This window comes from Cucurbita moschata, unplaced genomic scaffold (genome assembly GCF_002738365.1).
Source record: "Cucurbita moschata cultivar Rifu unplaced genomic scaffold, Cmos_1.0 Cmo_Scf00007, whole genome shotgun sequence".
In the NCBI taxonomy this organism is placed as follows: domain Eukaryota; kingdom Viridiplantae; phylum Streptophyta; class Magnoliopsida; order Cucurbitales; family Cucurbitaceae; genus Cucurbita; species Cucurbita moschata.
Window position 1 is genome coordinate 3344962 of NW_019268523.1, and position 19166 is coordinate 3364127.

Sequence of the window (19166 nt, forward strand, 5' to 3'; positions counted from 1 at the left end):
TTTTTTTTTTTTTTTTTTTTTTTTTTGACGTATTGTATAAATTTTATCGAAAACCTATTAAGTAAATAAATAAATAATAAATATATATAGATTAAAGAAATAAAGAAACAGAAGAAGAAATACTCGAGTTGGAGAGATCTTTGGAGCATGGATTTGAGACTTCATTTCCAGTCCGGCGGGTAAGTTCCATTGCTACGGCTTGCTTTCTTCTCCACATTGCTCGAATGTCTTCCGCCATCATTTGAGTTTCTGATTCGTGAAAATCTCGTCCATGTATCAGATCTCACACGACTTTAGGTTTGAGAGTTAATTTGAGGCGGGACGCCCGTTTCAATTGCTAGAGGATGATTTCATTCTCGAAGTGCTAATTCTTCATCAAGGTCGGGAGTTCGTGTTAGATCTCCGATAACCACTCCAAAACCTGCATTCCGATCGAGCGAAGCTGCATCAGTGTTCAACATTGGGAGATTTCGAGGCTTCCATTGCGTCAGGTGAGTAGCTTTTGCCTCTGTTTACTATTTCACCGCTAACGCTACCTGAATTTGTTCAAGTCCAAACTCATTCTGTCTTTCTTGAATCCTGACTGGTTGTTCGGTACACCTAACCGGTTACTAGTCCGATGAAATCTCCGGTACCTCCTCTGCCTCTCTCTGAATCTAGTAGTGGAATATCTGCAATTTTCTGTACTTATAATTTCATATAGTAGCTTATTTGTTTCTTAGTTTGGCTTTGCTACTTATGCAAGTATTCTTGGTGCTCGAGAAAGGTTGGAATAGATTCGGTATATATTCATAGTTTTGGATCAATTTCAATAGCAGTGAACATTATCACAAAACTCTGTAGAATCCTTCCGCCGTTCAATTGAACTTCAACCGTGAGAGTTCTCTGATTCTCTCTTTTTTTGTTCCTTTTCTTGTTCTTGATTGCGATCGAAAAACAGGTTTGGATTTACGATTCTCTGCTTTAGTGCGCTTCGGCCTCTCTTGAATCGTTTTAGTCCTCCTTGTTTTGATTATTAAGCCTGCATTGGTTCTGTTTGCCGGATATTGATAATAATCTTTCTTGAGGTTTGGATGTTACGAATTTTCGTCTTGATTGCTTTTCTTTTTGGATACTACGTCACAGGCCGTTAATCATTTTCTTTAATTCTGTGCGCTGTCTCATTATTGTTTTGTTGCTTCTGAATTATTCTGCTTGTATGTGCAGGTATTACAGCTCTGTGTTACTTTGAATTAATTTATGGCTTCAACTGTTCTTAATGTGCCTAATAGTGTTCGAGGAATTGATGGTTTGGATTGCGGCTCCTATCTTGGGCTAAGACCTTCGCCAAGTTGAAATTTCCTCTGTGTTCTCCTTGTCTTTTCATTGTGAGAGCGGCGATGAATGCAGAGTGGAAAGCTGCGGTCGTGGATGGCTGCGTTCCAGAAGCGCCTCCTGTGCCGCCAAAACCGGATCGCCAGTCGGAACTCCTGTGATTCCTTTACTGGTTAGTGTTGAAGATAAAACTGAATTTTCACGTAAATTAAAATTACAAGTAGGTTTTGCAGGAGAAATTAGTTTTAGTCTTTTAGAGATGACTACTATATAAACTTGGTGAAATTTGCAAATCATAGTTGTGTGAGCTACTTATGATGAATTTTCCATCAGCCGTCATCCACGTCGTAACTAAAGGTCCCCTGCACTCAGAGCATCATTTCAGGAAACCAACCTTTCACCTGCAATTTTTTATTATCCCCTATTCATTCATGAAGGAACGCACTTTGTAACCATATTACCTTTATTCATTTCATGTCCATGATGATATGCCGTTATTTCCATGGGCATGCGTTAGTTTTTAGGTAATGTAGGTCTAAAGATTAGGATTTGCAGGTGAGGAAACTAGACGTTTGTGCGGTGAGAAAGATTAGGATTTACCAATTACCATTTATCAGGGTGTAGGTATGTATGTATGGTTACAGAGTTTATTTCGTGTTTTGCAGGAGTTATAACGAATGGAGTCTGTACTTCAATTATGCAAACAAGCTGTCGCCCAGGTAATTTTTCGAGATCGTTGTCTATTTAAATTCAACCCTTGAATACTATAGATCCACAGTCCATCTATGATGTACAGAGTACTGAAATTATGCAAATATGTACAACTACTGAAATTATGCGAACATGCACGACTATCTTCCAATATTTAATGTTTGATCAAGCTTTCATGAGTTCCAAGATTAGTGTGTCACGTTGCTTATAAATTTTGTAAGGAGATGAGTGGATTTTGCCTTTGTTGTGTGGAATACTATACACAGGCATTCCTAATTTACCTTACAAGTTTCCCCCCACTCATACACAACATCTTTCCATATGTCCTATTACCAGAAATTTATTGGTTTCTTTTATGGCATACTTCGATTTGATCATAATCCCGTGCTACTGGAGAAGATGTTGTCAGTCCAAGTGACATGATGAATGGTAGGGTAGGATCAATTAGAAGGGATCTTGACGCTGAAGGCTTTTATCATGTCTTCATCGTCTCTTTCAAAACAAAGTAATTTGTCTTCGTCTATTTCACATTTTTCTCCCCTTTTTTCTTTTCTTAGCCACTGAACTTGTAAATGCAGTTCTAGCTTTGTGTTACTTAGTTCTATTAGAATATCGAACTATTGGCTATTAAAAGAAAAGTGAAATGATGTTTAATCCTAGATGCTTTACGAAGCTATTAGTTAAATTTTTTTCTATCTTAAGAGTTTAGATCATGTAAATAGCCTGTGCAAAGGAATTATTAGATGTTTGAGTCATCTTTTGCCTCTAGTAAGTTAAAAAATTGTAAGTCTATTGTAATGAGCTATTTTGCTCAAATGATTCGGTTACACGCTGGACCCTATTGGAGCATCATAGAATTTTATGGAGAGGGGGCAAAATCTCTCAGCACTCAAATCTGTCTTTTTCTAGAGGAGAGGAAGAGATGTTTTCACTTCTTAAGTTGAGTTCATTTTGAAATCTCTACATAGTGTCCGTATATAAGCTTTTTGGAACATCCTCCATGGTCATTCATGTACCACATATTAAATAATGAATCTACCATACTAATCATTATAGTGATTCATTAATAATCTAATCCATGTATAGTCTAATGAATCTAACTAAATGAGTGCACACTCATTTAGTTATTGATGAATTAAGTTTACTCATCAACAGACCCTGCAGCTAGTAAGATACCCGGATGCTGTATTTTCTTCCCATGCGGATCAAATCCTTCTTGAATATTGCTGAATTTATTTTCAGTAACTTATCACTTGAGAGGGTGAATATTGAACAGTATGCGGGATGTCTTTGAACTACTTCTTTACAGTTTATCTATGCGTAGCCAATTGTCATGACTATGGCTTTTAATTCTGCTGCTGTTGCTCTCTTTTTCCCTCCTTCTTCTTTTGTTTTTTTTTCCTTTCTTTTTTTCTTTTTCTAATTCATGAATGGTCAAATTACTTCTGTTTTCAATACCAACTATGCTTTTCTCGCTTCCTTTAAACAGGGATGCAAGTTCATTGTATGGTCCATAAGGCTTCTCGGAATAATTCTTCTTTTCCCATTGCAGCATATCAGGTATTATTAACTAATCTGCTTTTTTTCGAATATTATCTTTATTTCACCTATTTTCGTATGCATCCTCACATTCTACATTATGAAACTAAATATCAAATAAGATACCACACTTGTGCCTGATGCTGGTGACTAAATGCCACCATGATTTGATAAAAGTTGTAATTTAAAACCCTTGACTTCTCTATCTTATTTTTCAAGATTGCATTTGGTATGATCACACTTTTAGAATTTCTAAACACTGTCAAGATTGTATCATTATTGCAAGCTTGATGTCTGATAATTGACAAGGATGGTGTTAGAGAAAATGGAGGCTAATAAAACTTGTATGTGAATACAAATTGGAATCTGATTATATATGTGATTAATATACATTGAGTGTTTGTTTAAGAATGAGGTTTAAAAACTGTTTTTGACTCAAAAAACTTTTGTCCAGTGTACGAGAATCTAGTAATTACAAGTAGCATTTTTTTTCCCATGTTCAAATGCACTGTTTCACGAGCCATTATTACTTATTAGTTCTTCCTACAATATTTCTTTAGGATTAATCTGTGCACAGAGGTTTAGATTTAAGCTCATTTGATTTTTTTTCCCAAGTACAACTTATTTGCATTGTCATAACAGAAATGTTAACAGGTGAATAGAACATCATAATCTATCATCTTTCTATACATGTAAATCTTTTCAAATAATTTACATTTTCGATTAGGTTTCGGGCATATAATCGATAAACAAGGCTGGAGGGTTCTCAATATGATTGACGAAGAAAAGGTCATGGAGTCTCTCATGTAAAACCAAGCGGGCGTGTTCTATCTTCTTCAGAGGTAAAAACCACATTATATTCAAACTTTGGATTGAGTTTTGAAATTTAAGCTTTATACACTGTTTTCAACTTACAGGTTGTTTTTTGGTTTTGGCATCGATTAGACACTTTCAAAATCAAAGAAATTTCGGGTTCGGATTCAATTGTTTTCTTAGGAAATATGAAAACCATTGTAAAAAAAATGGTAAGAGAATAAGCACATATAGGTTATATATCGTACAAGGCTTTAGTAGTAATTCACGGATCAACCCTATCCTTCATCACTACCGTTGCTTTTTGAGAAGTTCGATTTAAGTTAAAAAGGATACATGGTGTTATAATAACCATGCACCACTACAAAATACGTTAAAAAAATAATTCAAAAATATATTGTGTAGCTGTAGCCTGCAACGTCCGGAATCTTTTACAATAAGGACGGGGGCGCAAGCAACTTTCCCTTTCAAAACATATCGGCCCCACGTACTCACTCCCAAAACTTGCCGGAGGTAATCACATCCCTGGAGATAACGGCATTTTAAGAGACGGAAACTTGTTGCTTCTCATTCTCCATGCTCATACAGGTACCTCTCGGCGATGGTTGCGTGAGTCGCAGCCCCGATCGGTAGGACGTCTTCGTCGATCATGAAGTAAGGGGAGTGACCTGTGTGGATGGAGCCTAATGTCTCGTTCCTGATTCCTACGTAATAGAACGCTGCAGGAACTAACTGCGTGTAGAAGGAAAAATCCTCGGCCCCCATCATTGGTTGGACCACCCTGAAATTAGGTGAACCGTGTAGATCAATCGCCACTTTCTTCACATGTTCATACATCTTTTCGTCGTTTACAGTTGGTGGGTATATGGTGTACTCTCTTTCAAAGAAGTCCACCATTGCCGAGCATCTGTAGACACTGGCCTGCTCCACAATTACCTGTAGGATAGGATCGTTCCCCACCACAAATTATTTTAGATTCGAAATTAATTTGAGATGATTTTCAAAACTGATTTTTTTTTTTTTTTTAAATTTCTCCCAAAAAAGAAAAACATTTTAAATTGAATTTTAGGGTATTTTTTTTATAAAAAAAGACTTTGAAAAATGATTTTCTCAACTAAAAGTTATTTTTAAAGCTATGAATTTTGTCTTATTTAGTCTTTAAACTTTTAAAATTATTTAGAAACTTTAAAAATTGTCTAACCAATCTTTTAATTTTGTATATTAATCAAAAAATTTAAAATTAATTTGTGTTAGAAATTTAAATGTTATGTTTAATAAATTCTAAAATGGTTAATTTTGTGTGAATTAGAGACAAGTTTTCTAATTTTAAAAGTTTATTTTAAGGACAAACCTCCTTTATTCTTTGAAGAACTTGGTAGAAACTTGAGTTGGAGTAAGCTCTGAAGGTACCACCAATAACGACGGTGTCCGGTATGATATCCAGACTATTCCCTCCATTAAACGAAGTTACTGACACAACCTGAGTAGACAAAAAATTGCAACGTACGGACGATTTAATTTGGAAAAATTCAATAGCAGCAAAATCACAAAATAATAATAATAAAGTATCACCTGCGAGTCTAAAGGATTTGCTTCACGAGACACAATCCCCTGCAAGCTGATGACAGCGGCCGAGGCAGCCAGAACCGGGTCGACTGACCGGTGTGGCGAACCGGCTCGGCCCATCTTGCCAGTAATCACGGCCTTAAAGAAGCCGCAGCCGGCTAGAAGAGGACCGGGTCGAGACCCAATAGTGGCGGTGGGATATTCATGAGAAACATGAACGGCAAAAATGGCTTGAACGTCTCTTAAAGCCCCATCTCCGATCATTCTCTTTGCGCCATTGCCAGCCTCCTCAGCTGGCTGAAACAGCAGAATCACCGTCCCCTGTAAAACAGTAGAATGAATTTCGAATAACAAATTACTACGGACAAAATTTAAAGCTTAAGATATCGCTCGTTTCATTCTCCAACACCTAACACCAATAGAATTGATTATAAACTCATGACCATTTTCTAAATTAGGAGATGTTCATCATCCAACACCTCCCCTCGAACAAAGTACTTTACCAATCTATCGGCATGACTAAATTTAGGGCATGGCTCTGATAGAATCACGGATCTCCACCGTAGTATGATATTGTCCACTTTAAGCCTTTGCTTTGGGCTTCTCAAAAAGCCTCATACAAATGGAAAGAGTATTTCTTGATTATAAACTCATGATCATTCTCTAAATTAGCCGATGTGCGACTTTTATCATCCAACAAAGGTATAATAAATAAATAAATAATGGATGTATAAGTCAAAAGTGAAAAAAAAATACTTATAATTCTCGATACGTAGCTTTCTTTTAACCCACAACCAAGGGCCATTAAAAAACAGCCACATATTATGGTCCCAATTGAATAATTTTTCGTTAAAAAGAAGTCTTCTAAAAGAAGTTAATGGGTCATATAAAGCCAAAGGTTAAAGTAAAGTGGTTTCTAAGTCGACACTTCTTATTTGTAACTATAACGAGTAGACTTCACGACTATTAAATTGATGTATTTATTATGGTTAATTACTAATAAATTTCTGCAACGGTATAAAAGTCAATTAGCCTAATTGAACTAAAAAAATTGCTTAATTTATGTTTTTTTTAGTGAAATTTATAGGGTACGAGTTCATACCCGACATTATTTTAAAGTTATTTTTTTTAGTATAACAAAGGTAGTATATGAGTAATTGAACCTTTGACCTTGCCAGAAAAAACAAAAAAAAGAACATTACTATTCTTACTACTTTAATTTATACCGTTTTTCAGATAAATCATAGGGAACAAAATCCCAAAAACAGAGTGAATTTTAACTATTACAAATTCTTTAAAATTATTTTGTGTCAATAACCTTTTTTAAATTGTTTTTGTTTTGTTTTTTGTTTTTTTGTTTTTGTTTTTTTTTTTAATTTCTATTTTCTAGAAATGTAAAAAAAGAAGAAAAAAAAAAAAGAAGGGGGGTGTGAAGGGCAAACCTTCAAGAGATGTTCTCGATCCTTCAAAATCTTGGCAGCACCAAGGAGCATTGTAACGTGAGCATCATGGCCACAAGCATGCATCTTGCCTGGGACTCTGCTTTTATGCTCCCATTCCACAGCTTCCTGCACCATGTTTTTATGCTCATTCTTTAATGCCATCATCTTACATTTTCCAATCTCATAAGCAACATCATCTAGAAATTGATCTTATCAGTTTAGAAACTAAGTAAAATAAAACACTACAAATTCAAGGGTTCTAATGAAAGTAACAACAAACATCAAAATTTAGAGATCAAATTTAATATTCAAACGCAATCTTTAGTGTGTGAAATTGGAGAAACTATCTCAATATCTCAAATTCATATTTAATCGTAAAGATATCAAGAAATTTGAATCTACATCATCAGAAATTATGAGAAGGTTTCCATCGAGTGCTTTCACGTGGTTAATTTTGATTGTGTACAACTCAATTGCTACAAAAGCGTAAGTATTCCTAGAAGATTTTATAGATATTATGTCCCACTACTGCAACCTCAACCTGTGAGAAGATACAGCAGATGCCATCCCCACCACTTGCACTTATCCTTTATCCGGAAAATTCATGGGGATAAGCATTGTGCTGACTTTATTCTAAAGAAGAATTAAAATACCATATTTGTAAACCATTTCATTTAAAGCTCTTATTCTTTTTATAGAACTTAGACCAATATATGTATATTAAATAAGAGATTTAAACACGTGACAAAAAATAGTAAAGTGAGCGACTGTGGAACAAAAATCCCAAAATTACAGTACCACTATTATTTGCCTTGAGACAGTAACTGACGCCAAATTAATGAAGAAAACTCCATGAGTTTTCGAGAATGATTATAGTTTCTAAAGTCTAATTCGAAGGCAAAAGAAAATTGACGAAAAGGCATTTAACGATATGTTTTGAACAGAATCTGAGAATTAGCGTAGAAGTAAAAACATGATACACTTTTTCACTTTTCTGGAAAAATTGTTGTGTGAAAGAAGATTAAAACGAAGAAGCGAGATGGTGGAAATTCAGTTATGGAATGTTTGAAAACAAGTTCCATCTGAATTTTGACAGAAAAGAACTATTGAGCGAACCTATTTCCAGAAATAGTTTTAAGAACAGAGTTTCTTTTCTTTTCTTTTCTCCAAATTCTAATCTCTGTTTTCTTCCTCTTTTTCTCGTTTTCAGTCATGTTGTTTTCAATTTCAAGGCAGAGAGAAACATCAAGGCAATCAATCAGTCGTAAATGTGAAAGCAAGTGGAAAAGAAAACGAAAAGTAATCAAAAGCATATAATCAATCATAATCGCGATAACTGATTTTGTAGAAGAACCTGGATTGGAAGAGCATCCATATCGGCCCTAAGAGCAACAAAAGGCGGTCCGCCAGTCCCGATCCAAGCACGAATGCCAGTCTTAGCCAACGGATACTCATAGCTAATATCCATCCGGTCCAACTCACCGCGAACCAACTGACTAGTTTCGAATTCTTCGAACGCAAGCTCCGGATTCTCGTGGATTATCCTTCTCACCTTCTTCAACCAATCAACAACCTCCGGCCGCTTCGCCAAACTCAGGATCGCCTCAGAGCAGGCCTCCGTCCATACCTCGCAGTTCTGAGATTCCAATCGAGTCATCAGCGTTCCAACACTCTGATTCTTCAGCGAATTAGAATTCCGCACCGTTTGAAAACCGCAGCCAGCGCCTATTAGAGAAGAGCCGCCGTGATCACCGCCGACTGGCGAGAATATCGCGTCGATTAAACAGACTGAGAAGCTCTGAATCGCGATGAAGAAAATTAAGCAAAGTCTTGCAGAAGAGAACATTGTGACGATCACAGAAACAAATCGACGGATGGAGAGGAGGAGAGGAGGAGAGAAAGAGCGAGAGATTCCGGCGGAGGAGAAATGGAAGAAGAAGAAGCAGAGAAAGAGGGAAAAGTAGAAGAGGGAGGGAGGACGGTGGGGAGAAGCAAGGTAGAGAGAGAGAGAGAGAGAGAGGGAGGATTTTAAGCACGTGGGAGTGGGAAAGAGGTTAGAGAAAAGGAAGAGGCGAATTTGGTGCACGTGGTAGAATATGATGTGTTACAGAGGTGAGAGAGGGCGTCGAATCGAAGCTGATAGGACCACCACTTTCATTTCAGTGAGACGGCTACACCTCCACCTTTTTCTTTTTTACAATATATTTTATTTTACCCTTCAATTATATATATATATATATATATATATAATTAAATATTTTTTTCAAAAATTATAATATTAATTTAATTCTCGGTTATTCATACACGACTCAAATATAGAAATTTGGACATGCACGGGTTTGGTACTATTTGGGTCCCAATTTTCGTTTCTAGTCATCACTGACGGCTCCAACATTTAGTATGGTTGAGCTATAAAAGAGAAAGGTGCACTTGGTTGGTATTGATGATAATTTTTAATTCTTCTAAGCATTTCTTAATCATCTTATTTTCATAATTTTTTTCATTCGTCGCAATTTCGATTCATTAAAAAAAATTAAAATTTAGACAGAGACGCGTATTTCTATCTTATCTTCCAAAAGAGTTCATAATAAAATTATATACTTTGTTTTGTATTTTTTACATTTATTTTATTTTTATTTAAAAATAAATAAATTGGGCCATAGGTTTTGACTATTCAATTCGACGATCGCTGTCTTTTATTAAGTTGATATTTTGTCAGTTTACATTAATATTATTGTACGAAAGTCAATATTTACAAAAATATATCCGTTAATATTAATAAAAATAAATTTTTATATAGTACAGACACAAAATTGGAATATGTTACAAAGAACACGTCCCGATAATTTCTTTATTTTTTATTTTTTATATCACACAATTTTAATTTGATTGCTTTATGTGAGGTTGTCATTTCATATTAAATTTTAAGATGATGGATTATATACTTTAAAAAATAGAAAAATAACCTAGGGAAGCAATTCTACATAAATAGAGAATATAATTAAACCATTTTTATATGGATTCAATTATAAATTTTTTTATTTTTATTTATAGCTGTAATTTTGAACTTAAAATAGGTTCGATATCATTGGAACTCAAGTTTGAGAGGAACTCGAACCTTAAATGAAATACATGGACCAACTCGAGTCTTGGGGTTGAGGTGGCTTTTTCAATTACAGAGAATTGTGTCTCGCATACCTTTGACCCATAGTTCTATGGGTTAGTTCGTTTTTATAAATTCAGTGTAGAAACACAAATAAGTCCGATAATTTTTAGTATCTAGATCTGTGTATCAACGTTTACCTTTATTAATTCTAATTAAAAATTTAGGGACGAAATTTACTAAAAATAAATATCAATAATTATTTTCAAAGATTTTGACTCAAGTGTTTAATATAACACCACATGTGACCTAATTGAACTCAAAACGAATAATACCACTTGTCACATCACAGAAAAAAGAAAATCATGTTTTTATTAAATGCATCGATTTTATATTCTTCTTTAATACAAAGGAGTTTTGGCAAAACCATCGTACTTAATCATACTTAAATTTTACACGTTTAATTTGTTCAACAAAAAGTACATATTCTTAAAAATATATTTTTTTTAAAGCTTAAATCTTTTGAAATTTGCACATAATAGAAAGGGGTAAAAGCGTAATTTTAGACGTGAACGAAATCGAATCACTGACCGTTGATTTCTTACACGCTCAAGTTGACCAAACGAGATTGGTTTCATTGGTGAACATAGGTTTTATTCTACATAATAGAGAGGGGCAATAAGGGAATTAATTTTATTGTAGTGAATAGAATAAATCGGAGGTCAATTATGATATTATTTTTTTTATATAAATTTTATTTTGATTTCATTTATATATCTTTAATTTTTTTTAATTTTCAAGTTAACACATATTCTGTACTTTAATGAATATTATTCTTTTAATTTAATTTAATTTTCTGTAATTTCCATATTTTTTAACATTAAATAATAATTTAAAAAAAAAACCTGGAGAAAAGGAGCGCACATAACTGCAGCCAGTACCGATTTTTACTTTCTTTAATTTTAAATAATAATAATAAAATTTTAAAAAATAACCATTGCTTTTGTACTACAAAGCCAACGTGGGCCTACCATTTACCAAGAGAGCAGGCCCACCTTTATTTTAATTCTTTAATTTTTAAATGAAACATAATCATCGTGCATATTTAAAATATATTAATCACATTTATTTTTAAAAATATAATCAATTACATGTATAGAAAATTAGGTGTTTTTTACCGCCCACAAATTATGTTAACTTTTGAATAAAATGTCCACTTACTATAATATATTTTAATTAAAATTGACATATGTTAAATTGTGTCATAATAATTATTTATAAAATATAAAATAGAAATATTTTTAAATCACTTTAATAATTTTTTTTTTTAATCACGTGGTGAAAAACTGTGAAAATTGAAATAGAGTTTAGTTTTTGTTGGATTAGAGTTGTACGAGCATGGCTTTTTGGAGAATTTTGGCAGGCAATCTGCCAAAACTTTGCATTATTACCCTCACAGTTTAAAAATGTTTACCTACCTTTTAACTTTTCCAACTATGTTCCTGGTCAAACGGTAAAAACTGTGCTCGCGGTAAAACTGAATCATATGGATTTATTTCTTTTATTCTTAATTTGGTCTTTTAAGAAAAAAAAAAAAAAAAATTGGATTAGAAATGCAAGGGGCGATTTTGGAATTTTACAGGTGGGATAGGGGTTGGTATGTTAGATACCAATTTTCTTTTCAATTTTTTAATTATATCTTAATGGATAGCTCATGTCACACTAAAACTTCTCCTTATTTATTTATTTATTTTAAATAATTAAAATTGTGGGTTTTAAACGTTTTTTTCGAGCTTCATTTATTTATCATTTTTCGAAAAAAAAAATTATTTGGAGATTTGATGCATAATTAATACTATAAAATGCGTAGCTTTTACTAATCATGTTTAATTAAAGCTTTCCTCGACACACTTAATCTGATTTTTTTTTAATAATTTGATAATTAATATATTTTAATTATTTTCGAGTCTTTTTTAAATAATTTTGTTAATAGAATAAATGAATATATGAGAATTTGACAAAAACAATCAAGTATTTTTCACTTAATTCCACACAATGGCAATTTCGTAATTCAACGTTTAATTTGGTCTCATCTTTGTCCTTTCCATTGAAAATTAATTAACGTCCAATCAAAGAGAATATTTTATTTTCCTTAACAGATAGGATAACGTTGAAATGTTCATTAAAATAAGATAGCATTAAAATTTCATCTAAAATATCTAATACCTATCATATATATATATTTATTTATTTATTAAGAAAAAATAATATATTTTTTTTACCATGAAATTCAGAAATAATATTTACCTACAAAATTAAGGGAATAAAATATTTTTTGAGAAATTTTTTCTCCTAAAAATTAATTTTATGTTATAAAATATAAAAAAATGATTAATTATAAGTGGGGGAATAAATGATTGAATGAAGATGATTAGTCCAAAATGGGTATCATCAATGCCACGAAGGTTTGTTGTTGGTTTTGGACCCATTATTTTACAAATTTGTTCTTATATGAATTAATCCCTCCAATCAATTCAACCTTATTTGATTAATATACATTTGTCCCAATCAAATCAAATGCATGGATAATTTATCCTTTGGTCTATACTTTATTTATTTTTTATTTCCCCCTTAAAATCAAAGCCATCCTCACCATTCAACTACCTATTTATTTATTCTTCAAATATGTTTTTATTTAATTCAAACTTTGGGTAGTCAAAATAATCGTCTACACTACTTATGTATGTTATATAGTCTACCTAAAATATTATTATATTTCAAACTTTACGTAACGCTTCATGTTTATAGTTTTAAATTTGGAGATCCCATATCAGTTGAGGACGGAAAGAAATATTCATTATATGGATGTAGAAACCTCTCTCTGATAGATGCGTTTTTAAAACTGTGAAGCTGACATTGATATGTAAGGGGCTAAGACGGATAATATTTGCTAGTGGTTGGTTTGGATTGTTACAAATGGTATCAGAGTCAGTCACCGGACGATACGAGACACTGGTTGGAGTAGACATAGACTCTCTCTCTAGCAAACGCGTTTTAAAATCGTGGAGTTGACGACGATACGTAACGGGTCAAAGCGAACAATATCTACTGGTGATGGGCTTGGGCACTTACGAGACTTTATAGTTTTGGTATTTCTCGACATCTCCTCTAATATAACTGTGGTATTTACTTGTCTTGAACTGTTTCTGTGATTGAAAATTATACTCGTAAACCAACGCGAGATGCTTTTTAGAAACTTACTCAATATAGAACTACACCAAGCATAATACCTTTAACTTTAAAGTTATTAGGATTAAATTATCGAAAAATAAATTAGAGTTAATTGGTATAGATAATAACAATTAATTATTTTAAATATTTTTTATTTGACATCACTCCAATCATGTGGCTACATAAAAAATATATAATATTTTATCTAATAAAATTAAGATAGATTATATTAATATCATATATGAATAATATTATATTTAAAAAAATTAAAAAAGTTAGAGATTAAATGGGCATCAATCATAAACCTATGTATTTTAGCATAATAATTAAAAAAATTAATATAAATCTTCGATATAAGACGTGATAAACAAATTAAAATTAAATTAAAGTTTAATTTTGGATTATTTTAGACATTTAAATAATTATTACCGTGCTTTTAAGAAAATTTATAGATTAATGTTTAATCGATGAGGTTTAATTATAATTAATAACATGGGTCGTATTAAGTTAAAGGATTTTCATCCGATTCATTTTAAACAATCACGTTGCAATAATTCAACAAATTTTAAAATTAGTTATTGCTTTTTAACATTAATATTTAATTTTTATCTAAATTAATTAAAAATAATTTTTCACGAAAAATATTAATAAGATAATATAGGTTCTTAAAAGAAAATAAATAAATCTTTTATACCATTTTTAAATTTTATTAAAATTACATGGACTAAATTTAAATATTTAAAAATTTTAATGGCTAAAACCGTAAAGTTGTTGGGCGGTGGAGGACGGTGAGTGATGGAAAAATAGACCATAGTGGCTCTTAGTGAATAGGATGTCACCCACACCCATCAATCCCATTTAATATCGATAGTTACGTTAAAATTTAAGAAAATTCCCATGAAAATCTAATGGGACGTCTTTGATAGTACAACCACCAAACTAACTTAATCTAATTAATTCAATCATATAATTGATTAAATTATAATTTTAAATTCCATATAATTAATCTAATTTACAGACTTTTTTTTTTTTCACAAGAAAAAAAATGTAAAATTCTGTATTAATAAATAATTATTAAAGAACATAAAACTTAAAATAAAATCACAGTGGCCTTCATTTATTCTAGCAATTCGCTTTTTAAATAATTTATTCCACTCGAGATTAACTTTATAATTTAACGTTTTGTATATAATTAATTATGTAGGGATATAAGAGACGATCGGAAGATGAATGAATTTAATTGTATTGAGAATAATTTAATTATACATATTTAAAAAAAATAAAATTATGGAAATCAAACTTAATTTATAATAACTCATATATATATAAAGCGCAAGAATAATTTAGAGGTTATCCACCTCTTGTCAATCATTATTAAATTTTCGATCCAATGATTTGATTTAATATATTTAACATTTTTTTTTTTAATATTATGAAGAGAGCGATGAGTCATCACTCCCACCGACATAGAATAAAGAAATTAAATATCTAAATTTGGAACTAAAAAAGGAAAATGATAAAGCTGAAAATAAGCCCAAAAAATAACTTGAAAGAAAAGAAAAACTAAGCCAATAATTATTGTAAATGATGAAAAAATCAATATTAATTAAATGAGAGGAGTTTAAACTATTAAATTATTATTTAACATTTTTTTTAGTTAAACCTTAAAAAAATAATGCAAATTATAATTTATTTTTATGATATTAAAGTGCTAATTCAATCATTTAGCTCAACCACTTTAGATAAAGCTTGCAAATTTATTAATCAATTTTAAAGTTTAAAAACATATAAAAATATTTATAATTTGTATATTAAATAATGAAATTTAAACTGAAGGTAAAATTGTAATATTTATTTAAAGTTAAAATTTATTTATTTATTTTATTTTTTTGCGAACTAAAAAAACAGTAAGATAAATTAAAGAAAAAGGTAATTGGGTTGGGTGTAAAATCAACATTAATGGGAGTGTCGGGGTCTCTCCATTTGAGGGTACTACAATTGCCATGCCCCATATGATGGGGCGCCACAATTTGGGACTCTCCCTACTATTTATATTCATTTTCAACCAACTATTATTATTATTTTTCCTATATATATATATATATATATATATATATATATATATTCTTAATTTCTTCTATATTTCTTTATTCACTTTATTTTAAAATCAGTTTTCAATTACATTACATTTTGAAATCGTGAGGTTTAATTTATTTTAAATGATATATTTTATTAATTTTATAATGCATTTTCTTTGTTTTAAAAATTAATTCAGAATAATATTAGGTTACAAATCAACGATTTATTTTTTGTTGTTGAATTTTTTTTATAATTTATTATGAAAATATCAACATACGAAGAAAAATCTACACAGGAAAAAAAAAAAAAACTCATAATATTTAGTTAATATGTCTATTTTTTTTTCACCTGATTTTATTTAATTTATTGCTTTAGTTATTTAAAAAAACGAACGTAATCTAAAATAGAAATGGGCCGAATAATGCAAGCTTCAAATATTTCGATATTATAAAATTTTATAAAGTATTAAAGAGCATGAAGGGAATTTGGTCTAGTGGTATGATTCTCGCTTTGGGTGCGAGAGGTCCCGAGTTCGATTTTCGGAATGCCCCTTCTTTTTAAAATTACAAGCTTTTTTTTTGTTGATATTTTCCCTCTTGGAAATGGGCTGATTTCAGGCTCAATCTTTAGTGATAAGGCCCATTTGGTTCGTCACAAACTCGGCCCAGCTCCACGAATGAGTATTTTGGAGTGCATATATTTGTGTCGGATTTTTAAACCTTATAGATACTAAAACGACTACTTAGTTTGAATTTGTGGTATTTTTTAAAATAAATTTCTACTTATGAATTATTATACTCAAATTTCATTGGATGAAATTAGATTTTATCAATTATTCTAATTAATTACGGCAAGTGCGAGTTTAACTTAACTCGTATATATTCCTCTATATATGGCCAACAAATTTTTATTTTATTTTATTTTTATTTTTTTAATTTTTATCTCGCTTATTATTAGTCTGTCTAGTACTTTTTGATAGGGACCACCCAAAGGTCTCTCATAGATTGAGTTATATAGCGCTTTTAAATGTTACCTAGGTTTGGAGCTTACTTTTTGTAAGTTGATGTTCAAAATACACGTGTCATTACCTCATTGGTCAAAGGTCTGAGGGATCCTATAGCTTTGATGCCTTGGAGATGTTGAAATTAAAAGAAAATATATATATATATATATATATATATAAAATTTATTATCCAATAAGAAAACAATAGATGGTAAAATTAATTTACAAATAAATCCAAAATTTTAAAATGAGGTATATTTAGCTCCAAACCTTTAAAATTATAAATTTAGTCTTGAAATTATAAAATTCAAATTACATACACTATCTAATTATTTTCTAGAAATTTTAAATTTATAAAAATTGATAGACACGACATAAAATTAAAATTTCAAAAATATATTAGATAAAAATAGAAATTATTATCAAAAAGTCTATATTTGTAATTTATAATAATAATAATAATAATATTCCTTTATTATTTTTAAAATTATAAATTTAATTTCAAAATTTTTTTATGTTTTAAAATTCACTAGATTCGTAAAAAGAAACTATCAGATAAAGATATAAAATTTAAATTGGTAATTATAAATTTAAAAATTTAAAAATATATTACATATTTTTTAAAATTGATAGAAAAATATACAAATTTCCGGAAGGGGTATATTTGTAATTTAGTAAAGTAATAATATGAATAAAAACTAGAGTTTGTGACCCATTGAAACGCTGCGTTGTTTGTTTTCCCAATCCCAATAGCCTCCTTTTTCCATATTTATAAATTCACTTTGTATCCGAAACTAAATAACCCAACTCCCACTCTCTTCTCTTCTCTTCTCTTCTCTTCTCTTCTCTTCATATAATTTTTTTCTGTTATTCGTCTTCTGCATTCCGCTCTCTGGTTTTCACGCTACTGGACCGTACTTGATCTGCCATGGCCATGGATACTCTCTACGAATACCAGATATGGCAACCTGAAGAAGGTGAAGATGATATTAATTTTGCCATTTCCAATTCTCACTTGCTTCCCTGTGACTGTTTCCTTTTTCACCTTCGCTTTCGCCATGTTCTTCAGTCAAATCACTCTCAAGAATTTCACACTCTCCTAAATTCCTCCCTATCTTCGTCCTTGATACCTTGCGATGTCTTTCTCGCTAGTGGCTCCAGTATCTTGATTGCTGTTTTCTCCGGCACTGGCGTCGCGCAAGACTTCTTGGACGCGGCCGTACCGGAGGTTCTGTCCGTTGCGGCTGATGTCGTATGCAATCCTCTTAATGCTGGCCGTCGGATATTTCCGTTGGCGGTTTCTGTTTTAGTCGTTTCGCTGTACAATGAACGCGAGGAAATTGGGCGAGTTTTGCGGGAATCATCAGAGCAAGCGTTTAAAGCGTCGCCGGCGTGTGCGTCGGCTATCGAAGGTTTAAAGAACGTGGAGATTGATGTCCGTGGAGAGCTGTTGATCGGAGAATGCAGAATATGTTTGGATGAATTGATGAGCGGAATGGAAGTTACGCAATTGCCGTGCGATCATTTTTACCACAGAGAGTGTATTGTCAAATGGCTAGAGACGAGTCATTTGTGCCCGTTGTGCCGCTACGCAATGCCATTGAGCTGATTGGATAGAATTTGCAGGTATCAATGATCGTACATGATGGAATTGAATTTACCACGGGAAGGCATGGCCAAATTTTGATTGAGAATTGAATTTGATTCTGCATTTTTTTCTAATTGAGCAAAATTCTTGAACCCTAGCTGGTAACGACCTGTTATCTACCAGAATCGTAATGGTAGATGAGATGCACGTGAATACTACACAGATTGCATCTTCAATTATTAGCAGAAATTAAATTTAAGTTTGAAATTCATTAGCGCTATGGCTACTACACATGATACATCTCACTTGTTCTACTCCTATCTGATAGTTCCCTGTCTATGGTCTACTGAACTTTTTGCTTATTACCTGTCCCGGTTCCATTGTCTGGTCTATCGTTGAAGTTGTAACAACAAAATTTGTTAAAATATTTTGGAATTCTTATTGAACTTGTTATTCAATTTATTGCAGGAAGCTAACCATACAGTGTATAATTATCGCTTGTTGAGTACTAGGAAGACATGAATTGACTGAAGACGAAGAACCAGACTAGTTTTTGTTTATTTTCAACTTAGCTGATGTAGAGGAGCAAGAAAATAAGGTGGACTGGTTCTTGAGACTCCATTGATCATGAAGCACTGAGAATCTAACAGATAGCAGGATGTGACATAGAAGTTCATTATGAAGGTTGACTATGATATTAGGATGCTGATGAAACCGTGGGGTCGCCACTCTATATCTTCATCTGTGTCTTGAATAAAAGCTCGTCAGAGAAGATTT

At 31.8% G+C, this 19166-nt stretch overlaps 3 protein-coding genes and 1 non-coding gene across 4 annotated transcripts; 3 read left to right on the forward strand and 1 right to left on the reverse strand.

Moving 5' to 3' along the window:
* The first annotated feature begins 101 nt into the window (after nt 1-101).
* Nucleotides 102-4668, forward strand: LOC111445085. The gene is made up of 6 exons (XM_023083305.1): nt 102-179; nt 281-491; nt 1207-1486; nt 1980-2033; nt 3515-3585; nt 4292-4668. The coding sequence occupies exons 3-6, from the start codon at nt 1384-1386 to the stop codon at nt 4304-4306; spliced, it is 243 nt and encodes an 80-aa protein (XP_022939073.1). The 5' UTR covers nt 102-179; nt 281-491; nt 1207-1383; the 3' UTR covers nt 4307-4668.
* On the reverse strand, nt 4618-9450 carry LOC111445084 (IAA-amino acid hydrolase ILR1-like 6). Its single transcript, XM_023083304.1, has 5 exons — nt 8740-9450; nt 7386-7511; nt 5950-6264; nt 5729-5857; nt 4618-5313 (listed from the first exon to the last, which is right to left on the reverse strand). Exons 1-5 carry the CDS (start codon nt 9229-9231, stop codon nt 4945-4947), a joined length of 1431 nt encoding a protein of 476 aa, XP_022939072.1. The 5' UTR covers nt 9232-9450; the 3' UTR covers nt 4618-4944.
* Nucleotides 9451-16277: 6827 nt separating this feature from the next.
* TRNAP-UGG lies at nt 16278-16349 on the forward strand. The gene has a single exon. It is a non-coding gene; the product is annotated as a tRNA-Pro (tRNA).
* Nucleotides 16350-17729: 1380 nt separating this feature from the next.
* Nucleotides 17730-18410, forward strand: LOC111445148. Its single transcript, XM_023083385.1, has one exon. The coding sequence runs from the start codon at nt 17730-17732 to the stop codon at nt 18408-18410; it is 681 nt and encodes a 226-aa protein (XP_022939153.1).
* The last annotated feature ends 756 nt before the right edge of the window (nt 18411-19166 follow it).